A 14,544-nucleotide genomic window follows, 5' to 3' on the forward strand; every position below is an offset into this window, starting at 1 on the left:
TTTTTAAAGGCTGAAAAACTACTTCACCTTTTCCTTATCCATTCATCTGTCAATGGATAGTTCAGGTTGACTCCATGTTTCAGCTGTTTTGAACAGTGCTGCAGTGAACACTGGGGTGTAGACAAGTCTTTGAAACCCTGCTTTCAGTTCCTGTGGCCTGTGTTCCTAGAAGTTGGATCAGTGGATTATATGTTACTTACATCTCTTGAAGAACCTCCAGTGTTCTCCATCATGGCGGCACCACTTTTCATTCCCACCAGCATTGTAGGAGGATCCCACTTTCTGCACATCCTCACCAGCACCTGCTGCTTTGTTTTATTGTGTTGTTAGCAGCCATCCTGATGGGTGTAAGGGGTATCTCATCGTGGTTCTCATTTGCTTTTCCCCAGGGATTAGTCATGTTGAGAATTTGTTCATGTGTTTATTGACCATTTGTTCATCTTCTTTGGAAAAAGGATTGTTCAAGTCTTTTGCCCATTTTTTAATAGAATTTTTTATGGTTGAGTTTTACGGCTTCTCTGCATATCCTGAAATTTAATTCCTTTTTGTCTTCTGGGTCCCACTCATGCACAGGCATGCCGATGACAGCATCCGTGACATCTGTCTTTCGTGGCTGGGAGTCACGTCATTGTGGTTCAGACATGCCAAACATGGGGCGCGCTTCTGCACAGGCTCATCGGTGCAGAACCAGCACCTTCAGCAGGTGGGACCGACACCAGGTGTGGGCTCCACCAGGTGCAGGGTCTCCATAGGGGTGGCCTGACGGTGCTGAGGCCAGGATGGACCAGGTGAACACGTGTGGCCTAATTCCTGATGTTGAGAAAGGTGCTGGGCGATGAGGGGAAACACAAAGTTGGGGGGCTGGTGAGAGCTTAGGCCAGGGAGCCCACAAAGAGGAAATTGAATGGGGTTGTGTCTGCAGCTCCCACCCCTACCAGGTATAGAAAAGCACGGGAGTGGGAGTCAGGGTGCCCAGGGTTATCCCCAAAGGCCAGGCTGGCCCCAGCTCGGCCCTGTGGCCTACACCCGTTGCCTTCCACCTTGGGCCAGCCATTGGACAGACACCCCTGGCCTGAGAGGAGCACAGACCCCAAGACGTAATTATGAGATCAGAGTATGTGGTTTCAGGCGGGACCCGCGTCCTAGGTGGGTGCCCTGCACGGCAGGGTCCCATGGGGAGCTGGGAGACCAGGGATCCATGTTTGCACCGCCCAGGCCACCAGCTGTCCCATGGCTCATGCCTTGCCTATCTCCTCCCGCTCTGATGGGCCCTGGGGACACAGCCACTGGGTGACCCCTACTCTCACAGCCATCTAGTTGTGAGCAGAGAACAGCCACTCAGGTCCCAGTAAGGGCAGGAAAGGAGGTGCAAGTATAATTTGTTTCAAAAGGAAAAAGGTTGAAGGCATTGGGGTTTCCAGGGAGGGACCCCTCCCCTCACAGCCACATCTGCCCTCCTGAGAGGGGTTGTGTACAAAGAGCATGTAATTAATTTATTTATTTCTTTACACATAACTGAAGTGATGTTACAGTACATAAGTTATTTACAACTGTGCAGTAATGTGTTGCAAAATAAATTATCTAGAAGGCAGCAAAAGTACATTGTGAACGTGTATAAAACTGTACAGCGTTTACGGGTACACTTTTTATATGATTATTGGCTCTGTAGTGTTTCAAGTTATGTTCTCAGAAAGAGAAACAAAATGCCCAAGATTAAAGGAAAAAATATACAAACCACGTGGATTTGACTCCATTAAAAACACAACTGAGTGTCCTGCCTCCGTGTCCCTGTGAGGCGGGCGGGCGGGCGGCGCAGCCAGGCCCTCGCCCGGCCCAGCGTCCTGGCCCCAGTCTGAGGCCCGAGCCATCGGCAGCTTCGTGGTGACAGGACGGCAGCCGGCCTGGTGCTCTCCCCGCCCTCTGACCAGAGACCGCTGTTGCTGAGGGGTAGACGCCTTAGTTTTATTCTCTTGAGTTGATCAAAAATGGAACCAGGAATTTAAAGACTGCTCTCCATCCTGCAGCTCCTGAGATGCCTGCATAGCCGCTGGAGAAGAGCCCGAGGCCACCGTGCCTGTGCCTGTGCCTGTGCCCCCGGCTCTGCGTCCTCCTGCGGGGGCTGGTGGGAAGGAGGCGCACCAGGGACCCAGTGCGGTTTCTCCCTAGGCGTCCCCACTGGGGACATGGTCTCCTCCCGCCGCCTGGACTTGGCAGCAGACGTCAGGGGGGCTCGCCTGTGTCCTGTGCAGCTGTCCCTGTGCATCAGGCCGGCAGGAGCACAAAGTCGTCGTTGACGTCGACCATGGGCACGTAGAAGGACGGCACCTCATTCACGCACAAGGACTTGTGCCCGGCGGGGTCCAGCTCCTGGACTTTCAGCTGCCACTCCATCCTCTGCACGGCGTTGAGAGCCGCCGCCTCGTGCTGCTGCCGCATCAGGAGACACGTCTGCACGGGAAATGTGGCAGGTGAGGAGGGAGGAGAGACCCTGCCGCCCACTCCCCCTGCCGCGGCACTTCTGCGAGGTCGGGGCGGGGGACCCTTTTAAGCTCTGGCCTTGGGACGGCCTCTCGCATCTGGGTCTCATCCTGCCCAGTGAGTGGCCTTGCTGAGCACACAGGCGTCTGTCCATTCCTGCTTTATGCCCCTACGCCTGGGGGTTTTGCCTCTAGTCAGAACTTGTAACAGTTTTGCTTTTCTGTTTTCACTTTACAATTACTTTATTTATGGCTGGTGAGATTGGCTTCATTCGCACTCTCAGCATTAGAAATAGGTACCAAGGCAAACAGACTGGAGTCTGCTGTGTGTTTCATGTTAAGAATGTTGGAATGAGGACAGTACCTGGGTTACCCAGACGGGTCATAACCCGAGGCAGCAGTGTGGGCTTGCGGGGGGGAGGAGGTGTGAGGGAGTGGGGGTGCGGGGCACGTTTTGGGAACACATGGGAGATAGCAGCATGGCGGGTGGGAGCACAAACTCGGGTTAACAGACTTAATGATGTGACAGTGATTGTGCAGGAAACTCATCTTATTTTCTTAGATGAGCACACAAGCGTTCAGGGCAGGGTATCACAATCTCTAAAGTGCTTTAAAATAATTCAGTTTAAAAACCTATTTCAGAACTAAGCCCTGTGTGCACCAGCAGGCCAGGCGTCCTCAGCACGCACAGTCACTCATGACCCTCAGAGTCCCGCTGCTCTTACTTAATTTAAGGTACTACGTAGGGTCTCCATCTCTGGGTGCTCCCGAGCCTGAGCTACTCCTGGGCTTCTGAACTGCTGTACAGTCCGAGTTTTCAGTGACTGAAATGAAACTGTTAGGCTGAAACCCCGTGACACCCAACAGGCATGCCTGTTTACCCAGAAAACTGCCCTGAAGGTGCGGGACCTGAGGAGGGAGGCCTGTCTCCTGGCGGGACCTCGTCCATCCTGTGGTCCCAAGCGAGCGTGGCCATCCCGTGCCCCTGCTCTCTATACCTCACCAGGTTCTTTTTCTGTTACTTTCTAAGTTCTTGGCACATTAAGGAAATTTAGACTCAACGTGGTCTTTTTAATGTACCAAGTCTCATTTTACTTTGGTCAAAAAGTATCTCCCTATAGCAAAGTTTTCCAGGCAGCTCCCTTCAGGCATACCTTGGAGCCTGTCAGAAACGTGGCCTCAGCCAAGCCTGAAGGCCCTGTAAGCTGTTGCCTCTCTGCTCTGGACCCCTGGCCACCCCCTTGGGTATGGTGCTGGGGGCGGTCAGTGAGGTAAGGCAGGGGTGAGGCTGGCAGCCCAGCGTGGAACCTGGGTCTCGCCTCCATCAACTCCACACTCAGCAGGCCCTGCCTCATGGGCCCTACTCTGTAGCAGGCGCGTCACTGCCGGTGTGTGTTCACGCGCCTGCGGAGGAGGATGTGCTTCTTACTTGCTAAGCTCTCTATCTCCCCCCTGTCCTCTGCCTGCTGCACTGGTCAGCACATCCAGGGCAGGGCTGCTGGTGGATGCTGTGACCTTTGAGGAGGGTCAAGGTGGGGTCCCACAGAGGTCTGACCGCCAGCTGGTGACAGGAGCTGCTCCCCGCACACCTGGACAGGAGGGAAGACACTCTAAGAGGCAACATGGGGGCGGGGAGGCCTCGCTCGCTTGCTGCCAGCTGGGCTCAGAGCCAGTGTGAAGCTGCCTCCTCCACACGCAGCCCCTCAGCAGCCGCCCCCACCCGGAGAGCCCGGCCCGCCGCTGCCGCTCAGGGAGGGAGGCTCACCTTCATGCGGTCGTACTTGTCGTCCACATCCTGCAGCCAGGATATAAACTGGCGGGCGTTGAACCTGTCCCGCACTGACTTGTTCTCATCACCCTGCAGGGAGAGCCAAGCGCATGGGAGCATCAGGGAGGGGCAGCTTCCTGGCAGTCAAGACCGCCCCCCTCACTTGGGGTGCAGCTTCTGGAACCCCCCCGTGTCCCCACATCAAGGACCAACTAGCAGGACACACATCCCCGCCCTCCTTATGGGCCCAGGCAGCTGCCCCCCAACACTGTCCAGAGTGGAGCCGCCCTGCGGGTGACTCTGGACACCCCCTCAGGGTGAGCCCACGATGGCATCTGTCCAGTTTCTTCTTTGTGAAAACTGCAAGTGGTTTTTTTCTTTAAAAAGGACATCTGGGAGGCCTGAGGTGGCTGAGGGCCCCTGCGGTGGACAGTGGTTTAGGAGTGGACCAGGTTCCCCACCGGCTCCTGCCGGTTAGCTGGCGGGGCCTCTCCCCAGAGCCGCAGGCAGCCACCTGCCTGAGGAGCCCCTGGCCCAAGACCTCCCGTCTCTGGACCTTCAGGAGGAAGCCCAACAACACCCTTTCAAGGTCAGCAGATCCTTTTTTCTTTTAAATGCAAAAAGCAAAACTTCTATCGATAAATGCTTTTTGTTTTGTGAAAAACATGTCACGGCTAGCACATCACCTGAGGAAAGTTTTAAAGCTTTTGTATCCTTAAAGATATAGGTAAGTGAATGGAAAACCTTTAACCACTGTTGCATCGCATGTGGCCAGTCTCCACATGATCTGCCAGTGGGTAGGGGATGGAAGCCTGTTGGGGAACTTGGTGCCGAGGCCTGAACAGAGGCAGAAGGCAGGCCCGGAAGGACACACTCTGGGCTGCTTTCAGAGTTGTAGCGGCTGATGAGAGTAGGGCAGGGCGCACACAAGTCAGCTTGCTTTTTGCACGTGAGATCTCTGACATGTCCATGCATGGGCTAGGGGCCCTGAGGGGCACAGGCTCCACCTACTGGGACAGAGGCAGGCTGGACCCTTGGAGTGGACATGCAGGGCCACTCTAGAGGACCGACGAGGCAGACTGTGTGTTCTGACAGGTGGCGCCCTGGGCCCTGCCCCAGACTGGCAAGTCACTGGTAACAGGCCCCTGGGCCCGCCTGCCGTCAGTGGCAGCACCGCGTCCCCAGGGTGACCGTCTCTCAGGGTCCTCTGCTCAGGAAGCCCCAGAGCAGCAGCTCTGGCTGCTCGTGTCCGAAATTCATGTGAGCTTCAGAGGAAATGGTCAGCACACGCCCAGCCCACGCCCCACCTGGCTCTCCAGCGGCATGTTGTACACCTCTGAGTCCAGCAGCATGGTGCAGGCGCTGAACGGCACCGCCTGGTTCGCGATGGTCCTCGCTGCCCGGCAGTGGACCCGCAGTATCTCCTGCTCGCAAGAGACGATCAGCTTCTCCTGCAGGAGAGGGGTCGGGTGAGCTGCGTGGGCGGGGCGGGGCGGGGCGCGCGCACTCACCCTCTCGCACTCACCCGCTCGATGCTGTGCTGCAGGCGGAGCTTCCCCCGCACGGCCTCCTGCTGCTTGAACAGCTCCTTCAGGGGCTCTGCCAGCGAGGGTGGGGGCGCGATCTGTGGCCACAGAAGAGAAGGGCTCACTGGGGGCCGAGTGCTGCCCCAGCCCACGCGCCACGGTCCCAGGATGCCAAGCAGGAGCCCGCGGCAGCTGGACGCATCCCCGGGAGCAGGTGAGTGAGCCCCCCTGCCCCGAGGGAGCTGCAGGCACCTGTGAAGAGGGCGGGGGGAGGCGGCAGGAGAAGCCAAGAACTGGGTGTCTGCAGCGCTGCCCTGGTACGGTCAGGAGCAGGGGACTGGCAGGGTCCCATTTACCACAGGCTTCACGCGCTCCGAGCAACGTGAGGCGCACTGGGACGCAGCTGCCGAGAAGCAACACAAACAGGACGGTGGGCCTGCCCGTCTCCCCAGGGTGGAGGACTTGCCTGGCCGCTTTGGCAACTTTTGGAGAGACACCGCCAGGCCAGAGAAGCCCATGGTTGCCGGCAGCCACCCCACAGGGAGAAGCCAGTGCTTCTGAGTCACACAGGAAACGTGCGGCCTTGACCCCGGGCTGGAGGGGACAGGAGGGAGGAAGAGCTCCCAGCCACAGACCATCTGAAGGGCTGCACTTGAGGCCCGCACTTGAGGTATGTGCTGTCTTCCAATCTTTTGGTTTAAAGTTAGCTCAAAACTTGAAAAGGGAAACCCCAGCTGGGTCTCTTTAGCTGCCTGCCTGCCCCCTCAGGGCCCAGGGCACCTGGCAGATGTCCCCGTCAGGGTCTCGGCCCTGAGAACCCCTCCTCCTTCTCCTGAGGGCGGAAGCCCAGGCCCACCTGCGGGGCAACCTGCCGTGACCCCGAGTCCTGCACCCCAGATAGGGTTGAGCCTGGCATACGCGCAGGCTGCTCTGGGTGAACTCGGGTGGCAGGGCCACAGCACCCTCGGCTGTTGCCTGTTTTCTAGTTCCATGTGTTCTACAGACAATCGGCAGAAAGTCCCTCTCCCTGAACAGAGATCCCAGGACAGGTTCCTGAACCTAGTGCCTCAGGCCCCGACTGTCTGGGGACAGGCCACACACGTGGGACATAGCCCGCCTTGAGCCTGATGGGCAGAACAAGAGGAAAGCTGGGTTTTCTGCAGAGAAGGGGATGGTGTCAAAAAGCGAGGCGAGGTAATGCTCATATGTGAACAGGTGGCGCTTGGGGAGCATCACAAAGCTCAAGTGGCCAGGCTCTGGCTGCGGATGGAGTGGCCCAAGTGGGCTCTCACGGCCATGAACCCCGTGCCTGTTCCCAGGTCGGGGGTGGGGGGCAGCCAAACATGGAGGACACGCTTCCCCAGAGGTCCATGTGGCAGGACCTGCCCATGGCCCAGATGCAAGTATGAGGATGGGACCAGGGGTATGCACGGCGGGGCCTGGATGGTCACAGCTGCACGAATGTGGGGAGCCGACAGCTGACAGGCGGGGTGGGGCCTGTGTCTGGTAGGTCTGCTGGGTGGGGGCCTGCTTCAAGGAGGCATGAGCAGCGCCCTCCGGCCCCTGGGGAAGAGGGGTCTAGGGCCGGGTTCTGTAAAGCCTCATGCTGTGGGAAGGGGTGCAGAGGGGGCTGGGTGTGCCTGAGGCAGGTGGGCTGGGGTCCAAGCGCAAGGTGACCCGGCGGCTGCGGGGAGGGAGGTGACACTGGGCAGTGTCATGGGCAGATGGCGAGTGGCAGAGGCCAGTGCGGAGGGGGCTGCTCCCTGCCTCTGGGGCGGGCACTCACCACGGGGATGTGCAGCTTGCTGAGTGGCTTGCCATCCAGGAGGTAGGAGCCGGTGTAGGTGACGTACTCGGCGTAGCACTGCGGCGCCTGCGGGCTGATGTAGCACAGGATTTTGCGCTTCTCCTCAATCTTCTTCCGGATCTGCAGATACTCGAAGTATGGGTTGGACCTGTCGCTGTGGTAAGGCTCAATGGCGTCCAGCTTGATGGCGTCCACGATGGCGGCCAGCGTCTGCTGGATCACCTCGCGTGTTTGCCGCGTGGATGTGTGCATCTGCTGAGCCAGCTGCTGGCTGGAGCGCTGGAAGCGGCGTTTGCGTGGGTGCTGGGCCTGGGGGTCGTCGTCCTCAGAGCCACGACCCTTGGCCCTGGGGGTGGGCGTGGGCGTGGGCTCCTTTTCAGTGGGTGGTGAGCTCTGCTTGTGCTGGTTAGCCAGCATCTGGGCCCGGGTCCTGGTCATACGCTGAGGGATCTCCTCTACTTTGGGTGCCTTCGGGGCCTCAGCCGTCGGTTTAGGTTCTGGTTCGGTGGATTCAGGCTGGACGCTGTCCGGGGGCCCCTCGGGCCCAGCACTGTCCTGAGGGCCGGCCCCATCTGCCACGTGGGCCTGAGCCGAGCCATCCACAGGGGCATCAAGGGTGCTGTGGGGCGAGGCCGAGGGATCTTGGCCCTCGGGCTCATCTCCACTCCCTGGTGGACGCTGCTCCGAGAGGGCTGGTGTGAGCCCTGAGCCAGGGTGGGAGTCCTCAGGGGCTCTCCCCTCTGGCCCGGACCCTCCCTCTGCTGTGGCCTCAGGCAGTGCTGCTGGCTTTGGCTCCTCTGGGGGCTCCGGCGCGGCTTCGGTGGGGAGCCGGGTGGCCGCCTGGTCAGGAGGCGACACCAGCTGTTGGTCAGCAGCTGCCCCAGCAGCCTCCCCACTGCCTGGGAGCACAGGGGCCCCCAAGGGGGTATTCTCTGGAGGAACGAGAGGACTCTCTTCCACAGGCTCTGCTTCCACGTCGGGAACATCCTTAGTCTGGAGAGGGAGCTCTGGCAGTGAGAAAGGCCCCAGGTCGAGGTCATCCTCGGCAGCGGGGAAGGCACCGGGCCAGGGCACCGGCTCCACCGGGCCGAGTGCCGACAGGTTGTGACCACCTTCCAGGAAATTATTCTCCAGGGGCCCCAGTGCCTCCACCTGAGCCACGGCTGTCACACACGCAGGCTCTGGGGGCGCATCAGGGGGCGCGTCAGGAAGGGACTTGCAGTTACTGAAGAAGGACTCCAGCCGGGAGGGAGTGGCGAACGGGGCCGACTCCTCAGAAGCAGAGACGGTGGCTGGGACTGTTCCCTCGGCCTTGTCCTTAGCTTCCAGTCCCGGCTCGGGGACCGGCAGAGGGTATGAGACGGGGGATGCCGGGTAAGGGGGCTCGGGATGGAGTGAGTCGGCAGGGCAGAACTGTTTCGGGGACTCTGGGAACCTCTGTGGGGACTTGAGGAGGAGGTCCGACCCCACAGGCCAGCTGGCCGTGTCACCAGGAGTGCCCCCAATAAGGGCGGGGGGCAGGCCCTGCTCTGCAGCAGCAGGGTGCGCCCATTCAACCGGTTCCTCCGTGATGACCGTGCTGAAGGGGCCCTCATCCAGGGGCTCCAGGAAGCTGGGCTCCGGGGGGATGATGGCTGCAGTGGCCTGCTGGTCCTCCGTGGCATCCAGGGGGATGCCAAGGTCAGGGGGGAGGGCCCCCTCCATGGACGGGGCCAAAAGCTCATCTCTATGTGAAGGGGGGGACTTGGCTTGTAAACCAGCAAAGGCGCCCTCTGGGGAGGGGGTGAGGTTGACTGTGGCCGCAGGCGGGCAGTGCAAGGTGTCGACTTTGGGGGAGGGCATGCCGTAGTCCGGGGAGTAATACCCTGGAGACAGGCAGGCGAACTTCTCCGCGGGTGCTGGAGGGCCAGGGGCCTTGTCCTCAGGGTGCTGTCCTGGTGAACCGTAGCTGGGAGCAGCGGGGACGCTCTGCTGTCTGAACAGCTTGTCCCCGAGGCCAAACTCCTCCTCAGGGGTCCTCCTGACGTCCACGGAGACCGAGCGATAAAGGTTCGTGCACAGTGGCCTCGTTGGTGTCTGGCCTGGGGTCTCTGAAATCCCACTTGTGGCCACAGAGAACCTGTCAAAGAAAGAGGGTGAGCAGGCGCTGGCAGAGGTGCTGGACATCGGCTGGGGGTCCGTGCAGTCGAACATGAGGTCGGGGTAGTCATCAGCGCTGCAGGACGGGGTCCGGGGCGTGTGCATGGCCTCCTCGTAGCTGGGGCAGGACACCACCGAGGCGGGGGTGGGGACCCCAGTGGGCCGGCCATGGTCGGGCCTGGGGGACGCAGGCAAGACCTCTTTCATGTGGGGTCCTGCCAGCCAGTCCCGGGGGTCTACTCCTAGTCCCGGGTGGGGCTTGTTCTCAGTGGCGGGGGCAGGAGGAACAGACTCCTTTGGTTTTCTGTCCTTTGGGGTGAGGTCGGGCCCAGGTGGCTTCTTGGGCGGTCCATCCAGACTCTTCTTGCGTGCGTCCTCTGCGGGCCGCGCCTTCTCCTTGAGCTTGGGGTCCCCGGAGCGGTGCCGCAGCTTCTCCATCTGCCTCATCCTCTCCTTGTGCCGCTTGTGCCGCTCCTCAATCTCCAGGTCCTTCTGGGACAGCATCCGCTCAAAGCTGGTCATCATCAGGTCCCCGTCGCCCAGAAGCTTCTCCCGGGGCCGCACGTCTTTCTTGCCCGGGTCTCTGGCCGGGAGCAGCTTGTCATTTCCATTGCTGAGCTTCGCGGGGTCTCCCTTCTCCTTCTCGGGATTCTCCTTGGTCTTCTCCTTCAGCCTGGCCTCGCCGAGCTTCCCACCCTCGTCCTTGGCCTTGTCTCGGAAGGCGCTGGGGGCAGTGTCCCTGGCCGGGGGCTTGGGCTCCTCACGATGGTGCCGGTGCCGCTCCTTGTCCTCTCGCCACCGCTCGCGGTGCTTTTCCCGCCGCCGCTTCTCCTTCAGGAGGTTGAGGGCGCTGGAGCCGAAAGGCCGCAGCTCCTTCTCCACCTTCTTGGGGGGCTCTCGTTCAGGATCATTTTTCTCCTTCTTTTCAGTAGAAAACAACTCGAGGGCTTTATCCAGCTCATCCTCTGCGTCAGCCTTGGAGCCGTAGGAGGCACCGTAAGCGTCGCTGTCCAAGAGCTCCTTCTCGTACTGGCCGGCATCCTTCCGGCTGCCTGCGTCCTTGTAGTCGTCGCTCTTATCCTTCTTCTCGAGCTTGTCCTTCTTAGCCCGCTCTCGATCGTGGCTCTTCTTGGAGGAGGACGAGGCGTGCCGGTGCCGCTCCCTCTCCCGCACCCGCTCCTCTGGGGGCTCTGGGAAGGACACGTCCAGGAGGGCGCTGAGGCTGGGGTCCTGGACGCGGTCGGGGAAGCCGTCGGAGGACGCCTCGCTGGCCTTGTCGTGGGAGTCCTCGCGGAAGTCCTGCAGGGCCGCCTCCTCCAGCCGCTCCAGCAGGCTCCTCTCCGCCTCAGCGCCCTTGCTGGCCCTCCTCTCGCGGCCCTGCTCACGGTCCGGCCTCTCCCGGTGCCTGGCCTTGGCCTTGTCCTCCCCAGGGGGCCTCTTCTCCCCCTTCTCAGGTAGCTTCTGCTTGCCCCTCTTGTCCTGCACGGCGTCCACAGACGTGCGGTCCTTCCTGTCCTTCTTCTCCTTGTGCTTCTCGAAGGTCTTCTCCCTCCTGTCCTTCCCCCCGTCCGCGGCCCCCTTCTCCTTCTTCTTCTCCCTCATCTCTTTGTCCTTCTGCTTCTCAGCATGGGCTTGCCTGTCGGCTGAGTGCTTCCGGTGCCGGTCAGGGGGGTGCACCTCCCGCCCGTCCTCTCTCTCGGGGGGGCCATCCCCCCGCCCCTCACTCGCTTCCCCGACTTTGAATCCGCTTGCTGTGTAGTCATCTTTTTCATCTTCACTTTCATCTGTGAAGATATCTGCAATATACCAGCTCTTCTCTTTGCCCTTTTTCTCGTCTTTTTTTTCGGAGAAGTCCTCGGAGAGGATTCCAGGGAAGGCCTTCTCCCGTTTGTCTCTGCCTTGGTCAAGGGACGCCTTCCTCTCCTTGTCTTTGCTGTGCATGTCTTTATGCTTTTCCTTGGCATCCTTTTTCTCTTTAAAACACTTATCAAACTCTCTGTCCCTCTGACATTTCTCCAGGATGAGTTTCTCACTTTTGTCCTTGTCGCTGGGCTTCTCCTTGTGCTTCTCCAGCTTCAGCTTCTCCTTCTTCTCCTTCTCTCTCCCCGGGTGGTGCCTCTCCCAGGGCTCCAGGCTCTTCCCAAAGTCACAGCCATACTCCTTCAGGTCCTCCCTGTGCACCTCCTCGGGCTTCACGCGCCCGTCTCTCCGCTCCTTAGCAGCCTCAGGGGGCTCCTTCCGGTCCCGGCCGCCCTCTGTGGACTCGCGCCGCCGTTTGTCCTTCTCGCAGAGAAAGCTGGGGACGGCCCTGTGCCTGTCGGCCACGTGCTCTCGCCGCCGCTCCAGGCCATCCCTGTCCTTTTTCCGAGAGAAAATGTCCCTGTCCCCGCGCTTCTCCCGGGCCTTGCTCTCCCGCCTCTTCTCCTTGCTGTCCTCCTTCACTGTCTCCAGGATCAGCCTGGCCACAGAGTCGCTCTTCATGTCCCTGTAGTCTGTCACTGGGGAGTCCCAGCTGTCTTCCCCTTTGAAATCGAAGGAGGAATCTGACAGGTCTGAGAACCAGCGATCCTGCTGGTCGTCAGAGAGACTGAACTTGGTGTCTTCGTTTTCCAGAAACTGACTTTTGTTACAGTACTCGTCAAAAGCAGAGTCCTCCCGATACCCTTTTTCTTTTCTGAGTTTTTCTTTATCCTCCTTGAAGATCTTCTCCTTCTCTTTGGGAATTTTTTCATCCTTAAAGTCATTCTTTTTCTCTAACTTTGAGGGCCTGTCTTTGGACTTCTTCTTTCTTTCCTCTTTGTAGAGCCGCAGCTTCTCCTCTTTAGGAGACTTTTCCTTCAGCAGCCTCTCCTTCTCGGCCTTGTTTGAACGGTCCTTCTCCTCCCGGAAGGCCCTGCCCCCGTCCTTGTTCAGGTCCCTGATTCTCTTCAGCGACTTCTCCTCTCTGGAGACCTTGATCATCTCGTCCTTAAAGAGCCAGTCTTTTTCTTCTGACTTCATCTTGCTGAGCTTCTCCTCTTTCTTGCAGTGGTCTCTCTCATGCTTCAGGCCCTTCAGCTTGTTCTCAGCGGGCACGTCGTCCAGGAGGATGGCCTTGTCCGCCCTCTGCTTCGAGTCCTCGTACTCGTAGGTAAAGCTCTTCAGCTTCAGTTCCTGGCTGACAGAGCACAACCCCTTCTCCTTGCTTTTGTGTTTATGTTTAGTCTTGTGTTTCTTGATGACTTTGCCCTCCTTGTCCAGCTTGGGGATGGCACCATCCCCGCTCGGGTGGAAGGAGTTCTTCCTGTCGGGTAGCGTGCCCTGCAGGCCAGCCCTCTTTTTGTGCTCCTGTCTCTTCCTGACTGGCTTCAGTGACTCCACGCTGGAGCCTTCAGAGGAGCCATCAGACTCACTGCTCAGTCTTGTCCTGGTGGAGTCTGATAAGGAGCTGACCTCGGACCAGGCAGGAGAGGAAATGGTTTTCCAATTGTCTGTCCGCCAGTGTTTGGCGTGTGGGTCTGCATGGCCGGTATTATGCTTCTGGGCAGTAGAGCTGCCGTGGGATGAGGTGGAGGAGGCGGACAGGGAGCTGAACAGGGCGGGGTCCTTCAGCACCAGTGGGGACTCCTTGAGGCAGCCTGGGCTGCCCACCGAGTCCCCGCCATCCTCACCACTTTCCGAGGACTCGCTCTCAGACTCGGACGAGCAGAACGTGTCGCCCCTCTTCCCAAACCGCACTTCTTTGCCCTTTATTTCTTTCTTTCGCTTCTTTTTCACTTTATTTCTTTCCTTCTGCTGCTTGCAGTTCGAAGGTTCCCGGGTCTTGTTGCCGGGCAGCATGGTGTGGGCTGAGAGTCTCAGCTTCTCCCCTGCCCCCACGGCGACGCCGACGTCCTCTTCATCAGACGTATCTGACAGGATGCGATGAGACGCCTTCTTTGGTGCAATCGTGCTGTTTTTAGTGTAGCTTTTCACTTCCATTTTGGGAATAGAAATAAAACTATTTGACTTGGCTTCTCTTCTGTAGTCCTTTTTCAGTAAGTGTTTGTCGTCCACTGGGGGGGTTCTGTCCTGCTCGTCATCCTCGTCAAACTCATACTCGTCCTTGACCGGGGTCACGGTTTTCTGCGGCTCTGGATTCTTGGCCTTGTGCTTTAGGCCCTTCTCAAACTCAGAGTCTGTGTTATTGCCATCGACCGAGCTGGAAGGTGCGAACGACGGGGCGTCTTCCTCCTCCTCCTCGGAGCTCTCTGCAGGAACAGGGAGAAAGGAGTCAGGAGCTGTTCAGGCAGGGGCAGTGGCAGACAAGCCCAGAACTTGGAATAACTTGACTGAGGCTGGCCCTGGGCCGAGTGGCCAGATAGGGGTCTCCACAGACAAGGGGCTGGAGGCCTTGCACCAGAGCCCCCATCAAGGGTTGGGTGCTCTCAGTCCGGAAGCCCCCATCAGCACCGGGCATCCAAGCAGGCTGTCTGAAGTGAAACCACCTGTCCTGCCCCTCGGCACCCCCCCCCCCCCACCGCCTTCCCCGCTCCCCGCCCCCAGCACTGACCAGCTGAGCTCTCCTCGCTAGACGTGTAGGTGCCCTTGCCCAGAAGCAGGTTCACCATGGTCGGGGAGCTGGCCACCTTCAGCGGTGTCTCGCCCTTCCTGTTGCTCTGCTGAGGGTTCCCTCCATACCGAAGCAGCAGTTTCACCACCTATGTAGCAGCAAGAGGCACGTCAGGGACGTAAGGACCGTGGAGCAGCCACACCAGCGCCTGCTCACAGGGTCTGAGCGTGACCAGGCTGAGGGCTACAGGCTGTGCGTGCTGCCCACCAGGCCTCTCCCCGCCACAGACCCATCAC

General features: G+C 59.4%; 1 protein-coding gene across 7 annotated transcripts in view; it reads right to left on the bottom strand.

The window, feature by feature from the left end:
- Nucleotides 1-1,483: 1,483 nt before the first annotated feature.
- The window catches only part of ANKRD11 (ankyrin repeat domain containing 11), a 117,438-nt gene continuing 104,377 nt past the window's right edge, over nt 1,484-14,544 (bottom strand). For 4 of the 7 annotated variants that reach the window (XM_027977755.3, XM_027977756.3, XM_060398284.1 and 1 more), the window contains 6 exons: nt 14,249-14,396; nt 7,558-13,946; nt 5,771-5,869; nt 5,553-5,696; nt 4,243-4,335; nt 1,484-2,448 (listed from right to left, as the gene is read on the bottom strand). In XM_027977755.3, coding sequence (XP_027833556.1) covers nt 2,263-2,448; nt 4,243-4,335; nt 5,553-5,696; nt 5,771-5,869; nt 7,558-13,946; nt 14,249-14,396 — 7,059 coding nt within the window. In that variant the 3' untranslated portion in view covers nt 1,484-2,262. Of the gene's footprint in view, nt 2,449-3,202; nt 3,302-3,906; nt 4,067-4,242; nt 4,336-5,552; nt 5,697-5,770; nt 5,870-7,557; nt 13,947-14,248; nt 14,397-14,544 lie in introns of those variants that run through there. The other 3 variants (XM_027977757.3, XM_042230791.1, XM_042230790.2) reach the window with 3 other exon arrangements.

This window comes from Ovis aries, chromosome 14 (assembly GCF_016772045.2).
Source record: "Ovis aries strain OAR_USU_Benz2616 breed Rambouillet chromosome 14, ARS-UI_Ramb_v3.0, whole genome shotgun sequence".
NCBI classification, from domain to species: Eukaryota; Metazoa; Chordata; class Mammalia; order Artiodactyla; family Bovidae; genus Ovis; species Ovis aries.